This window comes from Plectropomus leopardus, chromosome 11 (genome assembly GCF_026936395.1).
Source record: "Plectropomus leopardus strain MGB_pleo_1.0 chromosome 11, ASM2693639v1, whole genome shotgun sequence".
Lineage (NCBI taxonomy): Eukaryota > Metazoa > Chordata > Actinopteri > Perciformes > Serranidae > Plectropomus > Plectropomus leopardus.
The window spans coordinates 31,187,819-31,214,744 of NC_142186.1; the positions used below are offsets into that span (position 1 = coordinate 31,187,819).

General features: G+C 40.5%; 1 protein-coding gene across 15 annotated transcripts in view; it reads right to left on the reverse strand.

Moving 5' to 3' along the window:
• The window catches only part of syngap1b (synaptic Ras GTPase activating protein 1b), a 187,051-nt gene that overhangs the window by 41,662 nt on the left and 118,463 nt on the right, over positions 1–26,926 (reverse strand). For 11 of the 15 annotated variants that reach the window (XM_088084622.1, XM_088084617.1, XM_088084620.1 and 8 more), the window contains 5 exons: positions 17,130–17,617; positions 11,998–12,119; positions 5,726–5,879; positions 5,257–5,355; positions 1,086–1,325 (listed from right to left, as the gene is read on the reverse strand). In XM_088084622.1, the coding sequence (XP_087940748.1) occupies positions 1,086–1,325; positions 5,257–5,355; positions 5,726–5,879; positions 11,998–12,119; positions 17,130–17,617 (1,103 nt within the window). The remainder of the gene's footprint in view (positions 1–1,085; positions 1,326–5,256; positions 5,356–5,725; positions 5,880–11,997; positions 12,120–17,129; positions 17,618–26,926) is intronic. The other 4 variants (XM_088084626.1, XM_088084624.1, XM_088084629.1 and 1 more) reach the window with 1 other exon arrangement.

Genomic DNA, 26,926 nt, shown 5'->3' on the forward strand with positions numbered 1-26,926 from the left:
GTTATGTTGTGATTTATTTTACCTCATTTGTATTTTTGTAATGTTTTTATCCTATTTAGCACTAAGTCTCTTTTTTCCTTCTCTCTCTTGCTTATGACTTTTGAAATGCTGCAACATGTGAATCTTATATCATATCTTCAACACTGGCTATGTTTACATGTAAAAAATATTGCTTTTTTGCCCTTATTCTGAAAAGGACAACATTGCCACTAAGAAGTTTGCATGGCTAATCAAAAATAATATTCCACTACTATTTCTGTTTACATGCAGTCGTGTATACCCCGATGAACAGGCCCTAACGTGCCGTTTATCACATTAAAATATGGAATAAAAAATGGAAAAAGTAGGTGTTTATTGATCCAACAAGAAATTTGGGCTTTTCTTTTGATCACGCAAAAAAAACTGAAGCCTAATTTGGAATTAAAAATGGAATATCGTGACCTTAGATTCAAGTTTATATCTGACATTTTTGTCGAAGTTGAGAAAGTCAAATATTCTTAATTTGTGACAACTTATTATTATTGTGTGATGTGCACTTACAAGGTATATATGCATTTTTATGCTATTTATGTTGAAGAAAAGAGGTTCATATCATTATTTATAGGTGTATTACAAACATTTTAAGCTCAGTATCTGAAATCCGCTCAGAACACAGATAGATCTTTATAACTCTAAGGTGGCAATATGCATTTTAGACTACATGACACATATAAAACTCAGGAAAACTGTCATATTCTGGATAACAGTGGTATATAAGCGAGCCTATAAATGCAGTCAATGAGCTGAACTGAAAAGCTGATGGAAGCTGCAGATTAAAGGGATTATTCCCTCTTGGTTCATGACGACAAGCGACCCCTTTCACAGTGTCACACTGTTTTCACAATGTCATATCATTCATCTTAATGATCAGGTAAAGGCACTTTAAACTTCACTGTGAGGAGGATTTTTGATTGACTGATTAAATGTACTATTATAAAATCTTTGTGCAGCTTTAACAGAATGCTAAAATAAACCAAACATTACGTTGCTTCTGTCAAACTCGCCATTCTCAGCTCTCCATGTTACCCTGCAGATCTCTCAGTTACCTTGCGTCTCTTCTTGTCAGTCTCCTTGTATAGATGAAGGCGTAGGTTGCGGACGGCAGGCAGGTTGTTGAATTCAAAGTGCTCGCCCCAGAAAACGGTGTCGGTGCGGGGCTTGCTGGTGGTGCGTGCGTACAGCATGTCATCCAGACAAAGTTCACAATAGTAGCGTTTTTTGGCTGGAAGCTCGCGGGCCTCGATGATCCACAGTTTGAGCACATTGTCCACCCTCCGGCTGTTGTCCTGCGTGGAGATGAAGTCAGGTCAGATGAGGTCAAGTGCATCCACTGTTATGAAAGGGCTTTACAGGAGAAGAGGATACAATGTAGGGGAAAACATGACAAAATAGCAAAGAAAAATGCTCAGAGGTATGGAAATAGAGACAGTGTGTGTGAAATAAAGGCGACAGCAGGTCAGCCTGCAGGAGTAAATGACAGGAGAGAAATAGCGGGTGACGTGGTGGTTGAACTACTGTGGATTATAGGCTGAACTTGATAAATTGCTCTCAACTCTGGACTTGAATACAGAGACAGACGACAGCATGACAGAGACACAAAGAAAACAGAAGACAGAAAATGTGAAGGATAAGAGTAGGTGTCACTGGCTGCAAAAAGTAATTCACTTAAACGCAGAAATACACAAATGACACAATGCAAATGTGCTGCAAAGACGAAAGACAAACAATGGTGGTAATGTTTCTGTAGACAGCTACACTTCCTAATCATGATCACAAAGCCCAAGCTATATTTGACATCCCCCATGGGAGGAGAGAGCGCCGTGTTGATTGCAGAGTGATGTTTCAGCGAACGGGGGGCTGAGTCATTTCACTGGGGCTCAAATGCCATTGTTGTTAGCCCCCTGTTTGCTTCAGACTATTTAAGTCCTAATTTAGACGACTCAATATGTGAGCATCAGCTAGATTCACACTTCTTAAGTTCTCCATTTGTATGCTCTTTGATAACCGGCGCCAAACACAAGGCATAATTAATTCCAAACGTCTGAGTTTGAATGCGCTGGGCATCTGGTGGCTCAGTTTGCTCGTGTGCACACAGTGCAGCAGCACCAGCATGGGCTAGAGTCCTCCGCCTTGATATCGTCTTACATCTTCCCCAGTTTCTGTCAGATCAGGATTTTACAACGGAAAAAATTACACAAAAGCAGGGTGAAGTGGCTGCTCGCCTTTTGAAGAAACAAGCAATCAAAGCTCAAAGCGGGAATTAAAAGGCTCCAGAAAGTTAAGAAGCATAATGATAATCTTTGTCTCTGCGGTGAGTCTTATCTCTGTCGATGCATCTGGTCTGACAAGCACGGTGCGAGTTGTTCAGGGGTAGGAGGGGGAGGATTTTGGAGAGAGCCCCCGTGTGGAGTCCTTGGAGCTCCATGACTCAGCCGGGACCCCTGCGGCCTGAGCATCTGGACGAGGCATTCAGCTCGGGCGATGTTTCATCTCAGTCTGGCTTAATAACTCTTCGTCCCTGGTTGCCATCAAAGCTGCATATCTCGCATGCCTGTTTACCTTTTTCTTTTTTTTAGATAACAGCAAGGGGAGATACTGGGCAATTTTAAAGAACTATGAAATCAGGGTGAAAATTAGGATATTGGTTTTTGAGCCGATATGAGGAGCGGAGATTTGTATTGTGTTTTTTTTTTATTGTGAAGATGGAAATAAAATCACAGCACCTTAAAGCTGCACTAGGAAAGATTTTTCATGTGAAAATACACCATCATATGTGCTGGACTCATACAGGAGAGCTGCATCCCATCTGCACTAATTAACTGGTGTCAGATATGAACACACTGACGTCAGGCCTCATGCAAGAACATCCTTTTCTGGGAAGTTTGTTTGTACAAGTAATCCATGTCAGATTAATCAAACTCTCTTAACTGGAAAACTTTTCGAGCCACCGGAAATTTAATAATTAGCATAATCAATGCATCTAAAATAGCCTCATCCAGTAAGGCTACCTGTTCTGCCCTGTTTGTTTGATTCAGGAAAAGGCAACAGAGTAAAACGAGGAATTTCTGCTAAAAATATGTTGTACTGTGACAGAGATAAAGAGAGTTTAACAAGAGGTTAGATGCTAAAAAACATTTCCTGAGATATTAGACGGATAATGTTGGAGCCAAAAAGAGGTAATGTTACAATGCCAGGAGGATCAAAGTGACCCTGAGGCAGCTGTCAGAGAGACAGAAATTCCCTATTGAACTTTGCAGGCTTAAGTTTCTGTGTAAAAATATAGCAATAATATTCATAAAATAAAATAAAAGTCAGTATATTGATGAGCAACAATGATGCTGAAGAAATGATGGACAGACTATGAATTTTGCATTAAATTTGTCTTATGGCATCTTCACACCAAATGCGAAACAAGCGTTTTATGCGATGTGATTAAGGTGCAGCCCCACTGTACGCAACCAATTTGCATTAATGCACGTCAGCCCCACTCAGGCGGTCACCTTAATGTGAGAGCTCTTTGAACTGTTGCACCTTTTATTGCACAGCCAACTTGTCCTGCATCTCATCTTTGTGCAGAGAATCAGTCGCTTCTAATATGCAATGAATGTGAGGGAATTTCTGGTTGTGTTTTGTGACACTGCAATGACAGTCAATGCAAAGACCCGCAAAGACATAATGCAAACATGGTAAATTTTCACTATTAATGTATTTTAGTAAGCTAAATTTTTAACTTTCGCAAGACATTTGTGTCACGCTCGCAAAACCCTGTCAGCATTGAGATCTGGTTGGGATTCTTCTGACGTTACAGAGAATCTGAAATGAAGGATAAACCGAAGCTCTATGACTCAACGTCACTACTGTACAAAGACAGAATGTATTTGTGACCTGTGTTGGCCATTTTGAGTTGCTTCTTAGCAAAATGATGTCAGTAATTTAAGTTAAAAGCGGGTAAGCACTGCTGTAACAACATGAAAAATAATAAAGAGTCTTGCCGTCTGGTTCAGAGCATGAAGCCTCAGTGTTCACTATGTTCACATCACTTGATTCCTGCTATCGGTTGTACTTTACTGCAAACTAAGTTAGCTGCTTTCCCAAGTTAGTTAACACAACCATTATTACAGCATTAAGAGTGAATTTTCGCCAGTTGGCGGACACTCTGGACAAGAAAAGCAAGGCGAGAAATTTACGTCACGTTCAGTGTGAACACACCATTAGATACGTATTTTATTTATCATATTTGAACTTCACATTCATTCAGATTAAATCATTAAGATGACAGGTCAAATGACTAGTAGAGAGGCATCTGTAATAACTTGGACGACCACGTTTGGACCACTTGTTAACCTTCTCTGTGCGACATAGATAATTCTACGTGTAACAAATTTGGTGACTGCCATAACTCTTTTAAGTAAGCAGTATGCAGGATTTAGTGGCATCTAGTGGTGATGTTGCAGATTGCCCTTTCCTTTACCTCAACCCTATTTTGTAAGAGAACCAACAATGGCTTTCATTTCAATGTGAGATCATAAGAGACCCTCTCTAAAGCCAGCGTTTAGTTTGTCTGTTCTGGACTTTAGAAACAACATAGTGGACTTGGTGGAAGAGGACCAGCTCCCTACGTAAAGATAAAAGTCTCATTCTAAGGTAACCAAAACACAATGATTCAGTTCAGTTCAGGTGATTATACACTAATGAAATCATTAATATTATATTTCATTTCTGCCAATAGATGCCGTGTACATGACACTTAAAAACAAATCTGTTCATCCAAGTGGTTCTTGCATGAGGCCCGCAGTGTGACAGGACTGAACTAACCAGTATTCAGTCTTTTCCCTCTTGTCCCTTCAGCATCCTTCAGTATCAAGTATCACAGACATGCTGGGCTGACAAACATGAGCCTGCTGTGCGCAATTTACTGACATCACATTACCTGATTTGTGAATATCAAAGTTTTTCAAAAAAACAGCAATTTGGATCCTCCACCCCGCGACGTTACCTTGTGCAGCTTTAATATTTGCGTGGAGAAGCGACGAAATTGTTCAACATAGACACACACAGACACGAGGATGGAGTTCACACAGAGAAATGAAGCGGTGCGCTCTTATTGAAAACAGACAACAACGAGAGACGGGGAGGAGAGAGAGAGACACACAGACAGAGGGATCATCCGTTTTTGTTTTTTTTCTTCCTCTACCGCATCCCTTTCTCTCCCCTCACCTTGTTGGGCTTGACAGCTCTCTGCAGGTTCTCGATCCATTTGTCTCTCTCTGCAGCTGAGCGACACGCAAAGCACTTGGTTCCCGATGCTGTAGTCACCTGAGGTTATAGCCAATGGTAAATTCAACAACCACAGCCATTAGTAACTATGGAGACTGCAACTAAGGCGCCAAAACAATGTCTTGCATTCACTCTCAACCTCTGTCATGTTCCACTAATGGAAAGATGATGGAAAAAGCTGACAGACTCCAGCAGCAAATTATGTAGGGACTACGGCTCATTTAAATGCCCTTGTTTCTTTCTTTTCTCACATGTAAAATAAACACCACTCTCAGTTCACAGTCTCTTTCACATCACTGTCACTTGTCAGGATGGAACAACATTTTCTGGTGCTATTTACTGCTCTGTACACTGCACTTGGTGTGTGAACGTGCTGCTGTTCGTCCTCACTGTTCAGCTCGGTACTCACCTCAAAGCAGTACTCTTGTCCCAGGATGCTCGAGTGGACAGGTTTGATGATGGCATCCTCGTCCAGAGTGAGGTCCAGCGCCTCGGCAGCGCTGCTGGGAGACAGCAAGGACTCATGGGAGTGGGACTCTTTGAAGCTCTGCATCAAACGGGTCCTGGGAGGATGATAGGTGTGGTTAGATGTGGAGAGGGGAGGCTCTTTTATTGAAGGTTGCATTATACTTCAGTTCAATGTTCAAGAAGCTACAGGAAATTTCTGTTTGTTAATTACATGAAAATTATAGTGTGTGTTGCTTGTGAAGCCAAGTGCCTTTTTTCATTAACAAAACTACATTTTCTTTTTATATTTATCGCTGTGCACCAACAAAAAGCTGTATAGGTGCAGCACAATGTATTGACATCAAACATCCCCAATATCTATTTAAAAATATGAAACCCATTTTCATTCCAACTCATCAAATATTGCCGCTTTCAGTGGACCGTCACGTCTAAATATGACTCGCTAGGTATCCTCCTGCCTCTGTTTTGGACATTACGGGATGACGTGTCAATTACGCTCATTATATGCATTGTGTCTTTTCAAAATACCTTTCCTTTTTCATAAGAAATGCACAGTTTCTGCTTCTTACATGCATACAGTCTTAAATACATTTATTTCCTTAGATTTTTGCAACAAAAGCACATGGTCAAATTGAGAAACAAAAATCACGGTTTGGCTTAATGTTTGCATGGGAAGCAACAGCGAAACTTTAGCCGCCCAGTGCACCACAGAAGGAAAATTATGCGGGAATATCGTATTAAGAGTGAGTGAAGTTACATTTTGCCATTTATTTTTATTAAATTGAATTTAAAGGTCCAGTGTGTTGGATTTAGTGCCATCTAGCAGTGAGGTTGCAGAAGTGAGAACTTTTCCTGTGTGCCAATTGTGTAGGCCGACATGAAAACATAAAAACTCGAATTACTGTATCTCACGTAGAGCCAGAGTTTGATTTGTTGATTCTGGGCTACTGTAAAAACAACATGGTGGACTCTCAAGGTCCCTCTCTGTATGTAGATATAAACTATTAGTTTTAGGTGATTAGAAATTTTTGCAAACATAGCAATGAATATCATATACTATTTCTGCTTGTAGAGGCCCTGAAATCCTACATACAGGACCTTTTAAACATTTTAAGACTGTTTAAGGACCTGCAGACACCCTGTTGTTTTGGCTATCAACTGCAAGTTCTAAAAGTTAGCCAAAGCAACAGGATGAAATATCTGCATTCGAACCTTGTATCGTTAAAATGCATTTTGAAACTACCCATTCTTAATTATTAAACAGGTGGACAGACTTAACAAGCATCTAATGGCACAAAGTTCATTAGTTGAATTTCACAGAAAATCCAGTGGATGAAATGAACAGCAAACTGACTCTAACCCCGTGAACTTACTCTGAAAACCTTGTTTGAAATAATCGCCTGTATCATGTTAGTAATTGCACACGATCAAAGGGATATTTTTTTTCACAATTCCTTACAGTTTTTGCCTTTTTTTTCAGTGTACTTAAGTTATCTTTACAGATAAATCCTGTCTTCTTCCTCAAGGCAAAACATTTTAAAACTCCACACACAAGATTTCAAGATGATTCTTAATAATGTCATTAGTCCTAACACACACACATAAGAGAACAAGCTTTCTACTAAAGCCCATCCATCACGCTCACCTACACACCCACACAGACACGCGAGCACAGAGGCATGTAAAACCACAGACTAGCTCTGCAGATGGCCACAAAGACAGACGTATGATGACACAGTGAGTCTAACCAGAGAGCGAGGAGGGACGGTCAGGTGTGACGAAGCCCCTCAGGGAAGAGAAAGGAGGATGGAAACGAGGAAAATGGAAAGAAAGAAAACTGTATGTCCTCCGTGCTGCGTCCGACCCTCGGCTTCTCCCCTGCGCTCGCACTGCTTTTGTCTATGTTCAATCACAACGCTCATCAACACAGCACTGATTACATGTAGGGGGACCAGAGGGGAGAGAGAGGGAGAGATAAAAATAGACCCAAAGGAATGAGTCAGATTGAGGAGAATACAGAGAGGAAAAGACAAGGAGTGGGGGAGGTCATAAGAGGATGTGGGAGATGGAAACACTGGGAGAGGAAGGGGTGAGGAGTGAGGGGATCAAGAGAGAAGACCTCTCAGAGGAAATCACTTTGATTATGTAAACAGTGGATCCTTTGGAGAGGAAGACAGTGAGAGCACGGATTAGAGGAGGTGAAAAGAGGGACTGAGCGCTGGAGGTTAAAGAAGGTCTATACAAGGTCTCAGAGGGTAGCTGAAGTGCAGGAAGAGTTAAAAATGAAAAGACACAGAGATACACACACACACACACACACACACACACACACACACACACACTTCGCAAATTTTATTCAACAAGTCATGACTGATGAACATCACAAGACAACAACCGAGGCTCCAGTGATGATAGACTAGAAAAAATCAACAGTCAATAATAACAGACAAAATAACCACTTTTATAAACAGACAAACAAAAATAAGACCTACGAAAAAACACCAACAATTTTTAAAGATTAACATGATTTATATGACATTTTAAAATAAGGAAGTTGTGCTGTATTGCATCAAAACTTTCACTGGAAATCTAAACATTAACATACATGGCCACAGACGACAAATGCATTATGACACAACATTATCTATCAGTAGTACCTAAAGCTGCTCCTCTTGCCATAAAATCTAGATACGGTTGCCATATTCTAAAAATGTCCTCACTCTTACATCGTATCAATACCAAAAATGAAAAAATATTGAGAACTTGTCTTGTTTTTTGTATTAAAGCAGAACACATCTAAAAGTCGACACTACACTAAGAAGTTTAGCTGAGCTAAACAACAGTGTAAGTAGGCTGGAATAATTAGTCAATTAATCGATTAGTCCATTGGCAGGGAATTAATCTGAAACCATTTGGAAGCCATTAAACAAGCAAAAAGGTCAAAATGTGCTGCTTCAACCTCCTAAAATGAGAGAATTTTCTGCTTTCCACTGTTTTAAATAATTGTAAATTGCACATTTTTGTTTTGGGGGCTTTTAGACGGATAAAGCAAGACATGTGAAGATGTCACCTTGGGTGTTCAAATTTACATTTCAAAGACTTTACGGTTATTCTCTGAATAAAAGAATTATCAGCAAATGAATTGAAAGGGACAATAAATGTTAGTTAAAGCCTCTATAAGGTCTACCTAATGTCACAGCAATGTAAGGCTACCTAAAGGCAAAAAGAGATCCAAATATTTCTGACAGAATCTACAAAAAGTCTGACAACTGATCATTATGTCAGTAATTTAAGCAAAAACACTGAACATGTAAAAGGCCAAACTTCTCAAATGTGAGGATTTGCTGCTTCTCTTTGTGCTAATAGACAACCCAATCTCCCCAAAAAATGTTGGCTTTGTTCTTTTCTGCAAACCATAGAAACACTTGCACAGATTGGTCAAAACTTTTGTGAGTCAAAAACACTGTAGTTAATGTTTAATAAGGTTTAGGCACAAGAAACACTTTGTGTATGGTTTGGTTATCATGTTTTGGCTTAAAATATCCCGTTATGGGAACACGATTCCCAGCAGGAAATCAACGTCACAGTAAAATGTAACCACTTTATGTTCCAATATCCAAGCAGGAGATGCAGCGATGTCTCAGGAAAAAGCAACTGTTTTTCGTGCAACTATCTCCACTGGAAAAACAGAGATGGATCGGTTCAAGTCACTGATGTCTGGTGGCTAAAAAGACACTGGAAGATGCAGCAATGACTCTCTAAATCACAACCAATTTTGTTATTCGCTAATATCGATCAGTCGCCTGCAGCTTGACAGGCATCTGGAAACTGGGCTGCTGTATGATTGTAAATTGCAAGTCTAATATCTTTAGGTTTTAAAATAAATAAGACATTTGAAGAAATGCCCTTTGGCTGTGATGGGCCTTTTTTCCCCTTTATTTTGTATAATGTATAGGCAAAACAATGAATCTACTAAATAAAAGAAGTATTCAACAGATGAACTGAAAATCAAAATATGGAGAACCTTGTAATTAAGAAAATGCACAACCGGAGCTCCGCTAAAAAAAAAAAAAAAAGACGAGATTTACATGTTCATGTAAGAGTTATATGACAGGGTGACCTTAAGCACTATAAGGGGAAGGAAACTTCTAAGACCCATTGAGACATTTGCATGAGCAATCAGTCAAAATTAATTATTGAAAAAGTGTATCTATCATTGTTTTAGAACCTGTTTGGGAGCTCGGAGGCACGTTTATGAATTTCAGTTCATGCTGAAAAACAGCATGTGTTTTTAGCAAACCCTCCCTGGGTAAACACAGGATAAATAAAGAGAATGATAACGATCAAAGCTGCAGATGTTTGCCGACATGCCTGACAGAAAACATCCAGAATAAACCAGGAGCTGTGAAAATGGCAAACAACCTCAACTTCAACTTCGACTCTTGACTTTTTTGTCCGTTCTGTTTCTCCTCAGAACAGCCGGAGATAATAGACATCCACAACCTTCCCAAATGAATAAATCATGTGGAAATGCACCTTGGCAGACACCTGGTTCAGAAAATCTCTCCTGAGTGCACCGTTGCCCCGTGTTCAGTTTATCAAGATGACCTTGTTCACATCTAAAGTTTGAGTTTGTCTTGGCTGTAGCTGTCCGGTGGGAGCTTATAGATAAACTCAACGGACAAAATTAAAGCTTAGAATTATTAGTGGATTACTTCATCTGTCGATCGAAAGAAAATTAATTGGCAATTATTATTCTGGCAATCCGATGAGTCATTTTTCAAGGAAAAATTCAAACTCACTCTAGTTCCAGCTTCTCAGTTGTGATGACTTGCTGCTCTTTATCTCATGGGACAGTGAATGTGAATAACTTTGGGTTTTAGACTGTTGTTTGGATAAAACAAGCAAATTGCGAGGCTTCATGTTGGGCTTTAGGGAATTCTGATGTGAAAATTGTGATTTTACAGTATTTTGTGACATTTTACAGATCAAATTACTCATTTTTATGGTGGAAATAGATATGTTTATTTATTTATGAAAAAAATTATTTGCTTTTACTTATCATTGTAAAATAAATCTTAATTGCACAATGTTATGACTGCACAATGTAATAGCTGAATAATGACACCATCTGTATTTACATTGGTTCCATTTAAGCTTCACTTTCACTATGCAATTTTGTCTGCCACCAGGTACGGTATCCTGGAAGATGACGGCTCAATTTACGGCACAAATGAAGTGCGTCAACCATTGCACAACCAAAACAATTTAAATCATCCCAATAACAGCTAGACAACACTACTTAAAAGCCTAAAAACTCCAAATTTCATTCCAAATATTCTGACATAAATCACCTTTTCCCTCCATCTTTCCAGAACAAGCTTCCAAAGTTCGACATTAACATTTTCCCTCAAAAATTCTCTGTTTAACCGTGCTGCTGCTGCTGCGCCTGAAGAATGCCTGTGCTGCTACAACAATGTACATGATACAGTGGAGAGGAGGTATAATTAAGCATATCTCCCACTGACTCATTATGGTCTGTACAGCCGCCATATGGCTGTCTGCTGGTTGCCATGGAGAGAGGGGGATGTTTTTGCATCGCCCCGGCAGAGAGGCAGCGATGGTGCTGAGTGTTTTAATTGTAAGTGACACTGAGAGTGTAAAATAAACATTAATTTATAGCAATGATGGATGGAGATAGAAAGATAGACATATCCAGAGACAGAGGGAGGTTGAGAGAGATTGATATAGATTGTCCGTCCATCATAAAATGCGAAATCCATTCTTTTTTAGGCCAAAATTTAATACTCCAACTTCCTGGAAAAGAGTGTACCAAATTTGTAATTCTAACCATGCGCTGCATCCCTAAAAACAATTTCATTATCAAATTCTCAGACACCTTACTCTTCACATCACTCATCTAATGAAACCTTTTTTCCTAAATGAACTGGTTTATATTTTTGAATGGTCACTAACTGAATTATGCCACAACTTCGTGTTTCAGCAGGAAGATGCTTTATATTGTATAAGCAGATGGAAAAGTAAATAGTTTAATGCCATAACATTTACACAAACAGGCTGGGGGTAAAAAGACAAAAACAAAATTGATTTCATACATAAATGCAACTGCACAGTGTTTGCAGATTAGCACAGTCAACCACAGCCAGACAGAGCAGATTAATCCACATATGAATGCTTAAATCACTCGCTCACCTGTCTTGGTCGGCACTGCGGAAGCGGGGGAGGATCATGTGGCGGAAACTGCTGGTTCGGTCCAGTTTGGGCTGACTCTTAGCCCTCTTGATGGAGCCCTTCAACCTTCTACTGAGGAAACTCTGCAGCGGGTGGAGGAGGAGGAGAGCAACAACAGGGGGCAAACAGATGGAGGAGGAAAGGGAGGATGTGCGTGGTGCGAAGTTACAGTGGAGAAGAAGTGGTCACCGTGAAATGGAGAGTCAGATTTCAGGAGAAAGATTGACGTGATAGTAAAATAAAAACAGATGATTCCCATGGAGTCAGTGTGGTTTGTGCCAGGTAAGTAACACCAAAATCAGATGGAGATGCACACAAATGAAACACATGATGCATGAAGGAGGAGAGCAAAAGGTACATTTATCATCAACAGAGTAATCATACACCCACACATGTCCACTTGCCACAGAGAGCTGCAGTGTCGTAGCAGATCCTGTGGTGGGCAGCGGTGAGCCATACAGTCCCACAACAGGCTCAGCAGTATAATGTCGCACACAGGGGTGCAGTTTGTCAGACATTAGCTTCCTTAAATGATCAAATAAGACAATCTGAGACACTGGAGCCAGTTTTTTCTCACTGATAAGGAAGAACATGACTTGGGGTCTGTCCCAGTACTCACAGTGTGCCTATTTATAAAACAGACTTAGAATCAGTGCATGGCAGGGGTGGGAAGTAACAAGTTACTTTTAATTTCACTACAGTTGTGATTTATGCTTTCTTTACCACTAGTATGCTCTAAATACATGGATTGAGCATAATAGGGAGAACGCACGAGGAGCACCTCTACTGCAGATGCCAGTTTTCCAGCTGCCTGGAAGAAAAAGACGCGCCACCCGTCTTTTGACTAAGATTGTCATGGTGACAGATAAAAACATGGAAGTGACTGTCCCTTTTTTTATTATGTTTGATGTCACAAACTGGAAAGAAACAGATTATTAAACATTAAAAAGCAGCATGGGGGCCAGTGAAAATAAAGCAGCGGTTAGTTTTTTTTAATCTTTTGCTTATTCAGTCTCTCTCTCTAAATGCTCAAGTGCTGCTTGGACGGAGACAGACGGTATTTTGTGTCTCATTAAATACAAAAGCCAGATGTTAGTGGGTGTTTGTAGGGTTTTTCTGTCTACTGGGAACTGAGTTTAAATGCACCATGTGTTGGTACTTTTTAGATGTATCCTGACAGCATGTGAATATGCACTTTGGTCGTCAGGACCACAGCTGTAGGTACTGGGACAGACTCTTGGTTTGCAGGAATATCCACGCTACAAGAAACTTGATGGGACAGACTTGAAGCCCAATTTTTACTATTTTCGACAAGTTCCCTGCAAACTGGTGCATTTAAAGTGGGACCCCGTGAAACAAGCCATGTAGAAAAAAAATAATTTAAAAAAAATGTAGCACTATTTCACTAGTTGCACTTGATTTTCTAAGATATATTCTGCACAAATACCTTGGAAAAGATGAAACCACATTAAAAAGACATGACATTTCCTACCTAAATGACAATTTTTTAACCCACTGATAGCCTTTTAAAACTTAAGTAATGCCACTGTTATGTTTTTTTAGACCAGATCAAAATTGTTTTCACACTCCAAACCTTAAACTGATGGCTGTGAAGGTAACTTCAGAGCTTAAAGCATGCATGAAATATGACTTTGTGTTTTTTTCTTTCCTACAAGCACTCACTGTGCCGTAAAGAGGCTTTCAGGTGCATCCTGAACACTCACAGTAATAACATTTATATACCTATAGCATAACAGCATTATTGAGTGGGAGAATGACTGCAGGGAAATGACACCTCGTCATCTGGCATGAGTCAAACGGCTTTGAAGCCTGTCTTGAGGATATGACTAAAGACTTGGCTCCATCTGCTGGTTCCAAGCTAATAGCCTGCGTGACTAAATCTGATTTGATTAGCCGCTCCGTCTGACACTTTAAGTCTCAAAAAGTAAAAGTATTCAATACAAAAGGAGAAAGAGGAGCCTGAATCACAATAAAGGGAGGTAATAGTGAGAAAGGGAGGGGGGGGGACTTCATCTTCAGTGGCTGTGTTTGGATTCATAAAGTCACTCTGATTAAACTCACTCAGGTTAAAGGAGAATATTGGTGTCATTTAGAATCTCAGCTCATTAGCTAGCGGCCACATGTATTATCTGTATGTAATTAGATATTAATATTTACACTAATTGTCAAACCTGGAATTAAATGAGCTCATGTATTAGTGATCAGTGGTGGGCTGTAAGATATATGTATTCATACTTTTTCCTGCATTAAGAGCACTGTCCCTTCACATCTTATACCCATTTGGTACACGGTTTTGGTGCTAAATTTAAGCATTTTGACCACTTAATAATTAACAAAATGATCAAATATCCCTCCAAAATACCACATTTATGCTGCCACATTTAGTACCAAAACCATTTTGACATTTCTGTGAGAGTTGCAATTTTCTGCAAATGGATGGTGAGTACTCTTCTGGAAACACCCTCTGAATGCCAAAGGTTTCTAGTTTTTGGTTGTTAAGTTTCACGAGGCTGTGATATTTTGGAGGTTACAACAGGTCATTTTATACAGTGAGGTCATTTTTAAAAAATGATCTCACAACAATGAAATAACCACTACTGGGGCTTACATCACTGCATATGAATACAAATATGTTATATGAAATACGTCCTCCATCCCGCTGATCACTAGCTAGCTGGTTACTATTGTCAGCCTTTTTTTGTTGTTGATTAAGTCTTGCACTGACTGGCTGTGTTTGCTTCATATTTGCAGTTAAGACAGCTCCTCTGCCCGGGCCTGGTGCTGATTTATTGTGATACCTTTATTGCCTGGGAGGAGGCACTGCCTTAAAGACTAAAGTCGTGGATCCAAAGTCTCTCGAGGGCATTTAAGCTTACATCAAAGATTATAACATAAGGGGGTGTGGTCTTCATCTGCAAAAATGTGCAATAATAAGTCACAATTTACACAGCAACAGTTCTTGCAGGAAACGTTACTTTGCTGCAGTTTGGCCTTTTGTTCACACTACAACTGTATTTTGGGGGAATAAAAAAAACACAACAACTTTTGAAACTGGGTTCCAGAGTGTCATCTTCTGAAAACGCAACCCCATCTGTCGCCTTGTCAACTAGCAATCCGGTGAGAACGGTGCTGTCACGGCCCCACTTTGTGCATGCACGTGGCGTTCATCTGTGGAGTGTCATTATAAAGTTAAACCGCCATCTACTGGCCTGGCATGCATACCAGAGTTTTTGGTTGTTTTTGTGGTGGATTGTTTTCACAAAGTTTTCATGAGTGCAGATTTTTTGAAAACCAAAGGACTTTTCCGTTTTTAGTAGAGCCGTTCTCGTCTAAACGCGGCCTACGTTTTTGTGACTGTTTTTAGAGAGTTATCAGTAAATCCAACTGTCCAAATTTGAGTTTACACAGGTACCACTACACCTCTGTCTCAGTAAATGTGCTTTATAAGAATTATTTCTTAGCCAAGACTCCTACATCCTCCTACATCCTCCTGTCTGTGTCGTGTAATTTACAGTACAGTAAGCAAAATGTAGGATAATAATGAAGGCCGTCTGTGACCGGTGAAAAGTTTTGCCTGCATCTGAAGTTTATACTGTGATGCTCCTCCTGCCCTTCAGGCTCACTAATCCAATCAGAGGACCTGAAATATTCATATGAAAACACTCAACTCAGCCAGTATACAAGAAAAAAAAGGTTGAAACACAAAAAAACTTCGGCCGAGCCAAAGTGGGGCTCTACATTTATTCTAATGGATTATGTGGCTCCTGTAATTTTCAAGTCTGTGGAAGCTCTTTTCATACTGCAACAGTGAAATGGGCAGCAAAGAGTTTCCTGTGAAGGGAGAAAAACAAGTCCTGCTATTTCCAGCTCCAGTGACATTGTGCAAACACCAGAAGGAATAATAGGAAGGAGAAGGGCAACACAGACCACTGGGAAAAACTTCATAAGACACCAATCTATCCTTTAAGCCCTTCTATGTGCAGGTTTGATAGCTTGTGATTGAGTTTCAGTTACCATGAATAAAACAATAAACAGATGATTTCTGTCCACAGACAGAACGTGTTTCACTGCCAGCTCCTCTCTCCCTCTTTGACTCAAGTTGTCTCTAGTATTAGAAAAAAAAAGATATAATGATCCCTGGAGTAACGGTGACAGAACATTTTTCATATTTATTCTCTTTTATTGACATTAAAGAATCATACCAGCTGTTTTAACCCATTTACTGTGAGTCCAATTTATTTCAGATCACAGTTGAAAATTGGTAATTTTTCCTGCCATTCCAGACATCCATTAGTTTTCATTTATTTTTGATAAGATAAAACTATATTAACAGTTTATCAAAGTGAACATCAAGTCTGAAACATCAAGTACTCTTTCTTTTATTTCTGTCTTATAATAATAACAATAATAATAATGTTAAGAAGAAGAAGATATTAACATTAATTCAAAACACATTTACAAAGAGGAGCAAAACATGAAAACACGGAAATTTAACTAAATTTAAAAAATATATAATAAAAGATTAACTGAAAAGCATTTTTAAATAGGGTTTCTACCATAATAATAAGCTAAACAAAGTAATATTTATTTTGACCTTTTATTAATTTTTTTCAGACCTTTTGTTTCTTTTTACCGTCTCTTTTTGTCACTGGTTTGTTTCTACTTACACCTAATTAAACTTGAGAGGTTTTTTTTCTGTTCTGCTATTTTATGACCGAAATGGTGATGTTTTAGCTCTGCAAACAAACAAATTAATAAAATTCCATGCAAATTTTTTTAGTCAGTCTGCATTTAAACTGCATCACCACATAGTGATGAGTGAGGTAACTCTGACAAATATTAATATAAATTATACATCCCGTCTAAAGGCCTTTTCAAGAGGCTGCTAATTGATTTTCATGCCATCGGGGAAATGAATAGAAACCAATGGCTGGAAAAATGATTTATAGTTTGCATTTGAAAAACTTGCAAACACACTGGTATGGAACTTTAAGGTCCACTGAACAGAGATCACAGGTGAAAGGAGTGAAAAGTGCCAGTGTCTCTGCTGCAGCCATGTTTGTGTCACATACCTCAACAGGGGGCAGTGGTGCGATTAACGTTCCTCCTGCCACTGGACTCGAACCGGCAGCCCTCCAGTCTCCGCCCCAGTACGAGAAGGGGGAGGAGGAGGAGAAGGCGGCAGGCGAGTGGGGCAGGGTGAAGGATAGGGAGGGGGAGAGGGGCAGCGAGCGGGGCATGGGGGGCGTGCCGGGCCCTTTCTTGGAGCCCTTTTGCTGCTGTGGCTGCTGCTGCTGGCACAAGGTGAAGGAGGGGGAGACAGCCAGGGAGAGAGGGTAAGGGTGAGGCGGGGTGCCGCTGGCCCGGCGGCCACAGGTGTGTGGCGGGCCCAGGGCGGGAGGCGGGAGGAGGGACAGCGAGAGGGACGGAGGCAGCGAGCAGGGCCGGGGACAGGGGGGGTTACTCACGGATTGTCGGAAGGGTTGAATTGGGGCAGTGGGAGGGACCTCCATGCTGGGCTGCTTCCCAGTGGCTATACTCTTCCGCCGGGCGCGATGATCTAAGAGACGGAGAGAGCGGGTCGACAGGTGAGACTCTAATAAACATCACAGGGATGAGAAACATCCAAAGATAAAATGAGGACAGAAAAAAAATTGCCACAGGTATTGACACAGGCAGAGCAAGAGGATGCGGAGAGAGAGAAAGACAGGGCCATTGTGGAAATAAACGGCTACAGAAGAGCTGTTATTGACAGTCTGCCTGAAGGAATGAAAGAGGGCAGGAGAGAATATGAGAGCTAGATAGAGGTCAAAGGTGTGTGAGGCAGATATATAACCATGCTAGGTCACACTCATCCACCAGCACCACTGCTGCCTGTACAGCTACACACACACACACACACACACAACACAAACACACCTTCATATGTGGAGGGGAGGAAGTTGACGAAGTGGGCGAGAGACTATTGGAGAGATAGATTTTCTGTCTGGACGTCAGATGAGGCGAATGTTAACAGTCTGCATGTTGAAGGGAGCGGAGAGAGGAGGGACCGCGAGACTCACGGACGAAGAGGAGCGAGCATTAAACAAACAAAGCACTTATTGACTTCCGTCAGCAAGTCGGTGCCTAATGCACCGAATTGGTCAGTAAGGGAATAAACCCCTGACCTACGCTTGATGGATGACGGCGGGAGTGTAAATGTACAGTCAGAGAACACAGGAAACAAAACACAGGAGGCCTGGTTGACCCGTCTGACCCGTTTAACTACTGCAGCATCAAAAAACAGTCGATGTTGAATGAAAACTGCATATATCGCCTGTTTTTGGCACTGATTTCATTTTCTCTGTCCCTATTGTCCTTTGAAAAAATGTTGAAAAACTCAATCTAATGTCAGGACTGTAGTTCTGCCTCTGCAACACGGTCCTCGAGAGAAATTCAGGTATATGCACTGTATGATGAGTGTGACTGTTAAGACAGCTAGTAGTTAAAAAAAGGCCACAAAGGCCCTCATGTTTCACAGAAAAGAACTCCAGATCTCACAGTGCGTGTATGAATCAATAAGAGATTTGACCATAAAAGACGTAAAAGTCTAACTAGTTTGTAAAATAGAAAATTGTGACGCACTCAAACTTTGCAGACAACCTTGGGTTTCTTATAGGGAGTCTAAAAACCAAAATCATTTTGCACCACCTGTAGAAGAGGATGGTTTTATTGGTGACATCATCAGTTGCCATGGCCTCCACTTCCACTGTTATGCCGATGACATACAACTTTACATCTCCATCAAAACCATCTCCACTCAAACCCATACCACTCTCGCCAACTGCCTTACCGAAATTAAACTCTTTCTCTTTCTCAAACTGAGCTGTCATAAATCTGAACTCATTATTGTTGGCCCCAAATCCCTCACAAAGTCCCCCCACTTCTCCATCACCATTGATAACTCCCCCGTCTCCCTCCCCTCACATCCGCAACCTCGTCGTGATATTTGACCCAAACCCCACGTTTGAACCCTGCATTGATCTAATAACCAAAACCACATTCTTCCACCTCCGTAACATCGTAACACTGACCTCGACACATTCAAATCCCACCTCAAGACCCACCTTTTTAAATCCACTTTCAATATTTGATTTATGCACATTTCATGATTGTCTGTCTTGCCTTAACTGATTTTGTTTTTATTTATTTTGTATGTTTTCCTGACTCTAACCTATGGACCTCTCTTTGAGTTGAGTCTTTAATCAAGTTTTTGAATTGAACTGGACTAAATTGAATTGAATTGACTTTGTTTTTGTCTCTGTTAAGAGTCTTTGAGTATTGTGAAAAGCACTCAACAAAATAAGATGTATTATTTTTATTTATTAATGTATTTATTGCAAACAAAGTCTTATATGTGTACACAGGTATTTTGTCTTTAATTCTTCAGTTTTACATTTTTAAAAACTGTTCCTTTTTTGCGAAGAACCTTGAAACTGCTTCACTGTTGTGTTATATAATTATGTTTGTTCTACAATACAAACAAGATTTAAAACAATTGGTCACACACACACACACACACACACACACACACACACACACACACACACACACACACACACACACACACTCTTATCATCACTTCTGCACTGATGCCCTTGAGAAATATTTCCCAAGTATATATTATTAGTTTACACTGATGGGTCTATTTGGGTTAAGTTTTCAGCATTTTGCCTTCATTTGATAATGACTAAAGAGATACAGACAGGAAATGTGAATAGGAACGAGAGTATGATATTCAACAAAGGACCCTGGGTGGAATATAACCACAGACATTGGTGTTTTGTGGTGTGCATCTTAACCACTGGTCTACCAGATGCCTAAATTGTCCATTTTCATCAATTACCTACGAGTTAGTACGAGTTAGTATGGACGCGGCTACATGGAAACAGAAACTTGCAACTATGTTAGAAAAACCTGCAATCAAATCCTATTCAAATATTTTGTTAAATTTTCTACTACTAACTACTACTACTACTGCTGGTACTACCACTATTACTACTACTACTAATAATAATAATAACAACAATCAATTAATCAAGGAAAGAACTGACAGATTAACTGATTATAATAACAATGAGATGCAGCCGTATATGTTTGTTGAGAAATGTTGCTTAAAGCCACAAATATGAACCTTATGGTGGCGCTGAGGGAAAATTCAGTCTTATGTACAGATTTGATTTCTAAATGAAAAACATGAGAGACATCAAAGTTATCGTCATGGCAAACCATTAGGGTTTCACAATTAATCTAAATATTATTAAAATTGCAAGTGCAATATCCAAAGCTGGAATTTTTTCCATAAAAGGTAAAATGTGTCACAACATACAACAATCAATGAAGCATTGTGAAATTACAGAGTTGCCTTGGCCCATAAATCATTTTCCAGATGTATGAGAGCATCTTTTTTTGGTGCAGACCTCAGCAAAATCACATCACCATCACTGCATATTTTTTTCAGTGAAAACAAAATACAAAAACTACAATCTCTACTAACTTTGCGACACATATTGCAAACACAATGTCTGTCAAAATGTTATATATTTTTGTATACTGTGCAGCCCTACAAACAAATAGTTGTCTAATAGTTGTTAAGATATTTCAGATGGACTGACATTGCCATCCCTTGAGCTGCACAGCTATAAAAGAAGTACAAACAGGATTCGACTAAAATATGTAGAGTTATTAGAAATCAACAGCTTATTGCACATTTCCACCAGATGAATACAAAACAATCTCTTGTCTGATAAAGCAAGGGTGACAATTATTCATCATAATAACTTTTGTCAAAGCCTACTTTACATTTCTGCACATTTTGTTCTTTCCCTCTTTTCTTTCCATTTTTTACCTTTTTCTTCCCCTGCATGGCCCCATCAAAACAAAATCTACAGCACCATAACCCTTATTTGAAATATAAGTTGGTTACATTTGTGTGTTCTTAATTCTGTCTATTTTTGAAGCATTGCAGTCTATCTCACCCTGACTCTTCATGGCTATCTCTGATCTTTCCATCGCACTCTCCCTCTCTCAGCTTCTTCTGTCACAGTCACACTAATACTCAGACACACAGACACACACCTCTTCTCTCCCACGCAGCCACTTTACATAATTCAAATAGTGCATTTATCCCTCTACCTCTCTTCAGCCCCTTATCTCTCTCTCTCTTTCTTTCTTTCTCTATCTTTCGTTCTCCTCCTTGCACCTTCTCCTTTCTTTCACACCGTCCTCTCGTTCCCTCCCCCTTCAGATTTGTGTGGCATCCAGAACCCTCCATTTTCTCCACATTACCTTCATCTGTATTTCTCTTTTGTCCTGGTGGCCCCTTTCCTCTCGCTCTTTCATTTACCTGTCCAAATGGCAATCTTTTCACTGGCCAGCCCGCCCGTCTTTCTGTCTGCAATCCTAACATTTTCTCCAACCCACGCAAGGAGGGGGAAAAAGATGACCACGAAGGTGTTTGTCACCCAGCCGCCGAGACATCAAACTGTGCCAGTGTCTCTTTGCCCAAATTCACAGCTTCAAAACTACTAAAGTAAACTCTGTAGGCTGGATGACTGACTGCTGGAGGAGTCTGCTAAATTAAATCTGAGAGAGCAGCGATTGTACAAGAAAAGGTTCCAGAAGAGGCGGGAAAACTCAACATCTAGCTCCATTAAAAGGTGTCAAGAGCACTTTTGACAGTTTATTGTTATTGTATGAAAAGTCAATTAATTCTAATCTCCTTGAAATTGCCTTTTTTGAAAGGGTTATGTAAAGGCAAACTTTGTCATCTGAAAAAATGTCAACCTAAGCTGAGAGAGAAGATCGAAAGAAATATAAAAAAAAAAGTTAAACATTTTTAACAATTTGAAATGACAGATTGCTTACACTAATCTTTGATTTAAAGACACTGGATAGGTTTTGGGGTGATGAACTTTGGAAGTTTCCCCCAAAATCCTTTATTTGTCTTGCAAGGCTGCCATCACTCGCTCGCAGTGGTACTCACAGTTTCTTAGGTGTTTGTTACTCCACAAGAAGTGTTAATTAACAGCAATTATCATGGGTGCTGCCCTGGACGGCTGGAGGTTATGCCATCATTATGTATGCATCATAACTGCAGCCATCTCAATTAGGAGGCCTCAGAACAGTGATACCAAGATCCGCTTCAGAATATATTGTTTCCCAAACTAATTAGTTTCTCCTGGAGGAACAGATTGTGCCAAGTAGAGGATGGTGATTTAGGACTTAACTGGCTTCGGACTTGCGGTGGAAAAAACAAAAGTTGGGGACGTTTCTGTGGGTTTAGTTACAGACAGTGAGATCAGAAAGACAAGCAGTCTGTGAGCTGGTGTGCTATCATAACCCTTTGGGTGATAAGGGAAAAACACTTGGTTCTTTTGCTGCCAATTTGGAGTCAAAATTCAGTGTTTTATTACATCCTCCAACAGAGGGAATCATTGGGGTCATGCTGGAAATAAACCGTCTTAAGTCGTTTTCTCGTATAACTCAAGACAACATGCAGAGAAACAGGTAAGTTGAGTAAGTGAGTTTCTTCTCCTGCAGACGTGGCATATAAGAGACGGTCTGTTGAAGAAGTGTTCTCGCCACACACTTTAAAAAGGCTGTTTTGAAGCCTTGAGTTCATCTTTTTAACAGTCACCATCTTGTTTTTTTAGGCTAAATTCAACTCTTTACATATAATTAAAGCTTAAGGTCAAACTTTTTTGGGGGGGGTTATAGACTGCCATAGCCGATGACAACAGCCGAAATGCCAAAACCATGGCTTTAAAACACACACTCACAAATCAATAGGTGATGTGATGGTAGCTACATCTATTATTTTTAGTCCTTTGTTCTCACCTAATGGAAATTTTCCATTTGAAAAAAAAAAAACTTGAAATGCGATGATTAAAGAATAAGTGCCGGGACATTAACAGACAGAAGAGATTATGGAAAATGACGCAAAGACATACAATGAATGTGAAGACAGAGTAGAACACTGAGAAAACAGAATAAAAAAAAACAAAATTTAAAAAGGGGATAAAACACCTGAGCATGCAGGACATGACACGGATTACACTGGCTGACGTCAGTTCGTAATTTAGTCAAAAACATCACCCTTTTGCCGTTCCTTTAATTTGTCTGATGATTTTGTTTGCGGACCTAACTGATAGAAATTTTCAAATCTCTTCACTTCTCCAGTTAGACTTTTTTGTTGTCATCTTCGTATATATTAGCCTTCTTCTTCGCCTCAGATGTTTGTTTTCCTCCAGTTTGCATGAGCTTCACAGAAAAGTCATAAACATGTCCACTCGCACTCTGAATTCTCTCGACAATGACCTGCACTATTCACACATGGGCTCAGTCTGACATTACACGAACATTTCACCTGGGAGCTGGCAGGATAAAGTCCATTTAATATCCAGTCCATCTGATTCAGATATTTGCGTTTTCATATAGAGCTCCTCCGGGTAATTTCTAGATAACTTCAGGTTTGCAGTGCATGTGTAAAAGGGGCTTTTAGTCTGCTTTTAGTTGTCGACGAATTCCCCCAAAAGTACAGACTTGTGCGATGCAAACAGACTGTTTTCGTATTACAATATTTCTCTCATAATCACATAAAAAAACATCACTAGTAATGTTGAGAATTTATAGAAACAATAGAAAAGCATGATCCATGAGCACATGACAAAATATTCAACCTTAACTGGCAAATCAGACTCAACTCTAAGGGATATACTGGCTGACATGCTGTGATCAACACGGAGATAAATTAATGTGCCGGCTTTATGCAGAGCTAAGTTACAGTACGTTGTTAAATTATCAAGTGATCCGTAACCAGCAAAACAAAACTCTGTAATGATTACTCCTCACAAGTGATAAAGTGTCTTCCTTAGCATTATGTTTATTCAGAGCCACTTGCAGCAGTTTGTGTTCACATTATATTTCATTCTGAAATTGCTGAGCAAGAATCCCCAGCGCCATGTAAGCAATTACTTTCTTAATCTCCAAAGAGACTTTGAAGCAATGTTGGGATTTAAATGCAGTTTGACCTCCCGAATATGGTATTTCCAGACTCTCCCAGTGAGGACCCACTGTCTGCTGTTACTGAGATTCCTCTGTATTAACACACACGGGGTGGAGATCTAAACGGGGCATACTAATCCTTTCTCTTGTAATGCGTAGGATTGGCCACAGAGGGCAGACCACTGGTGACTTGTGGTATACACTATATAAATCATAACTATAATTCAAAGCAACACAATGCCTTACTAAAAGCACAGTGCAGTGGTAGCAGTGTAAAAGGTTAAATGCTCCTTCGTGTATTTAACCGTCCTTCACTAATACCACTGGCACTGATTTGCATGTAGTGGAAACATGCAATAAAATGCATGAATAACAAGCATGTTAGACTGATGTTATGAGCAGCAGTGACTCCATCTGTAGCTGTGCTTGTTATTCATCAATTGTATTATTCACTTATTATCCCCGCCAGGGAGGTCATGTATTCAGTTTGGTTTGAACATATCTGTTTGTCAGAAGGATTACAGAAGAACTGGCTTGATTTTCATGAAACTTGGTGGAGGAGAGTGGCATGGGCCAAGGAAGAACCCATTAAATACTGGAGTGGATTCAAATCACAGGGCAGACACACAAATTATTTTTTCACTTTGCAGTTACATCATTCATAGTCCGGGCTTGGATTAATCACGGCTTTCATCTCTGACATAACCTCTTGGGCGTGGTCGGATGCATCATTTTATAGCACACATACATGCACCAGCCACTTTATACTGTGTTTTCAAAGTTTTTTAGTCTTAATTTATTTGTATTTTCATATTTCCTTTTTGGTTCGTGCTGCTACTGAATAGTCCTGAAAAAAACTAGTTGTTTTTAACAATGACAATAAAGATCTTATCCTTATCTTATCCTTATAACAAGCAAACATGGATGCTACAAAGCCAACTGAAATAGTCACCCCTCCCGGTGCAGCTCTAACTACAGCAGCAGTGCTGACACATCTAGCGGGGGTAATGGGGGTTTTCTAACAGTTGCCTGAGCAACCTGGTAAGTAACAGGAAGGTGGGCTTTATGCTTCCCCTATGAGGCCGCCCATGTGATCATACGCTGGCGCTAGTACTGCCCTGCTTGCGAATTTACAAATCTAGGATAGTAAAGGAATGGCACGCCTCATTCTGCCTCTGATTGGGTTACCTTGACATTCTTGACCTAACCATAACCAATTCCATCCCATCCATCCATTTTCTTCTGCTTATCTGGGGTCAGGTCGCGGGGGCAGCAGCCTAAGCAGGGAAGCCCAGACTTCCCTCTCCCCAGCCACTTTGTCCAGCTCTTCCCGGAGGATCCCGAGGTGTTCCCAGGCCAGCCCAGAGACACAGTCTCTCCAGTGTGTCCTGGGTCTTCCGTGGGGTCTCCTACCGGTGGGATGTGTCCTGATCACCTCACCAGGGAGCCGTCCGGGAGGCATCCTAATTAGATGCCTGAGCCACCTCATCTGGCTCTTCTCCACGCGGAGGAGCAGCAGCTCTACTTCGAGCTCCTCCCGGCTGACTGAGCTTCTCACCCTATCTCTAAAGGAGAGCCCAGCCACCCTACAGAGGAAGCTCATTTTGGTCGCTTGTACCCGCGATTTTGTTCTTTCGGTCACTACCCAATCCTACCAACCAACGCAATGACTAGTAGCCAATCAAATGAAGCCTGCAACGGCTCATTCCTTCGTTATCCTAGGATTCGCAAATGTTTTGCCATGTATGCCACCCCACACCCCCCACCCCAGCAGGACCGTGAACTCCACACTGCAAAACCTGCTTAATATGACAAACAGCTCAAGATGTCAATCTGGCCTCCAAAATTCCCCCTATCCCAACATGATCACGAATCTGTGGAATGTGCCAGTGCCCCACCTTGTAACCCACAGGACTCAAAGGATGTGCAGCCATTGCCCTGATGCTAGACAACACAAAACACACCCAGAGGTCCTGTGTCCATGTCTCAATGGTTCAGAGCCAAGTCCGATTCAAGGAAGCCCTAATGTGGATGATACTCAGCTCTGGGGAACCAGCATGTCCCACAGATGCTCAATTAGCTCGGGATTTGGGGAATTTGAAAGCCAGAACAATGCCTTAAGCTGGTTGTCACGTTCCTCAGGCCTTTCCTGAGCAGTTTTTGCAATACAACATGGTGCATTGTCCTGTTGGGGGGAGCACTACCATGGAGGAGTGTCATTGCCATGAGGAGGTGTACCTGTCCTGCAGCGGTGTTTGGGTATGGTGGCACATTTCAAGTGGCATCCACTTCAATGCCATGAGCCAAGGTTTCCCAGTAAAACATTGAACTGTAACAAGATGACCAATGTAATTTACTTCACCTGTCAGTGTTTTTTATGTTGTGGCTGATCAGTGTATGTACTGTAGGTATAAACATTCACATATTTTTAGCCACAACACTACAATTACTCTTTTCTTGACAGGTGGACTAGCTACTAACACTTAAAAGACCCCCTCCACTGAAAATTAAGTTTTTAACCTTGTTAACATGTCCATATGGTGTTCACTCAAGCCTCACTTCTGGCTCCAAAAACTTACAATTGCAACAGCCAGAATGCTGAACTTGTTGCTTGAAACTGGCAGTTCACAAACCAGTGGGTTACGGCACAGTAGCTACGTCCATTATCGATACAGTCTATGCAGTTAACATCATGACTGAGCATTTCTGCCTTGAAATTGCAGTTACTAATGAAAGTCTAAAAAACACGGATTAAGACACCCGGGGTTTCACAGAGTCCAACCTCAGGAACCAACCCTGTATGCTTACACAATGAGGGGTATCA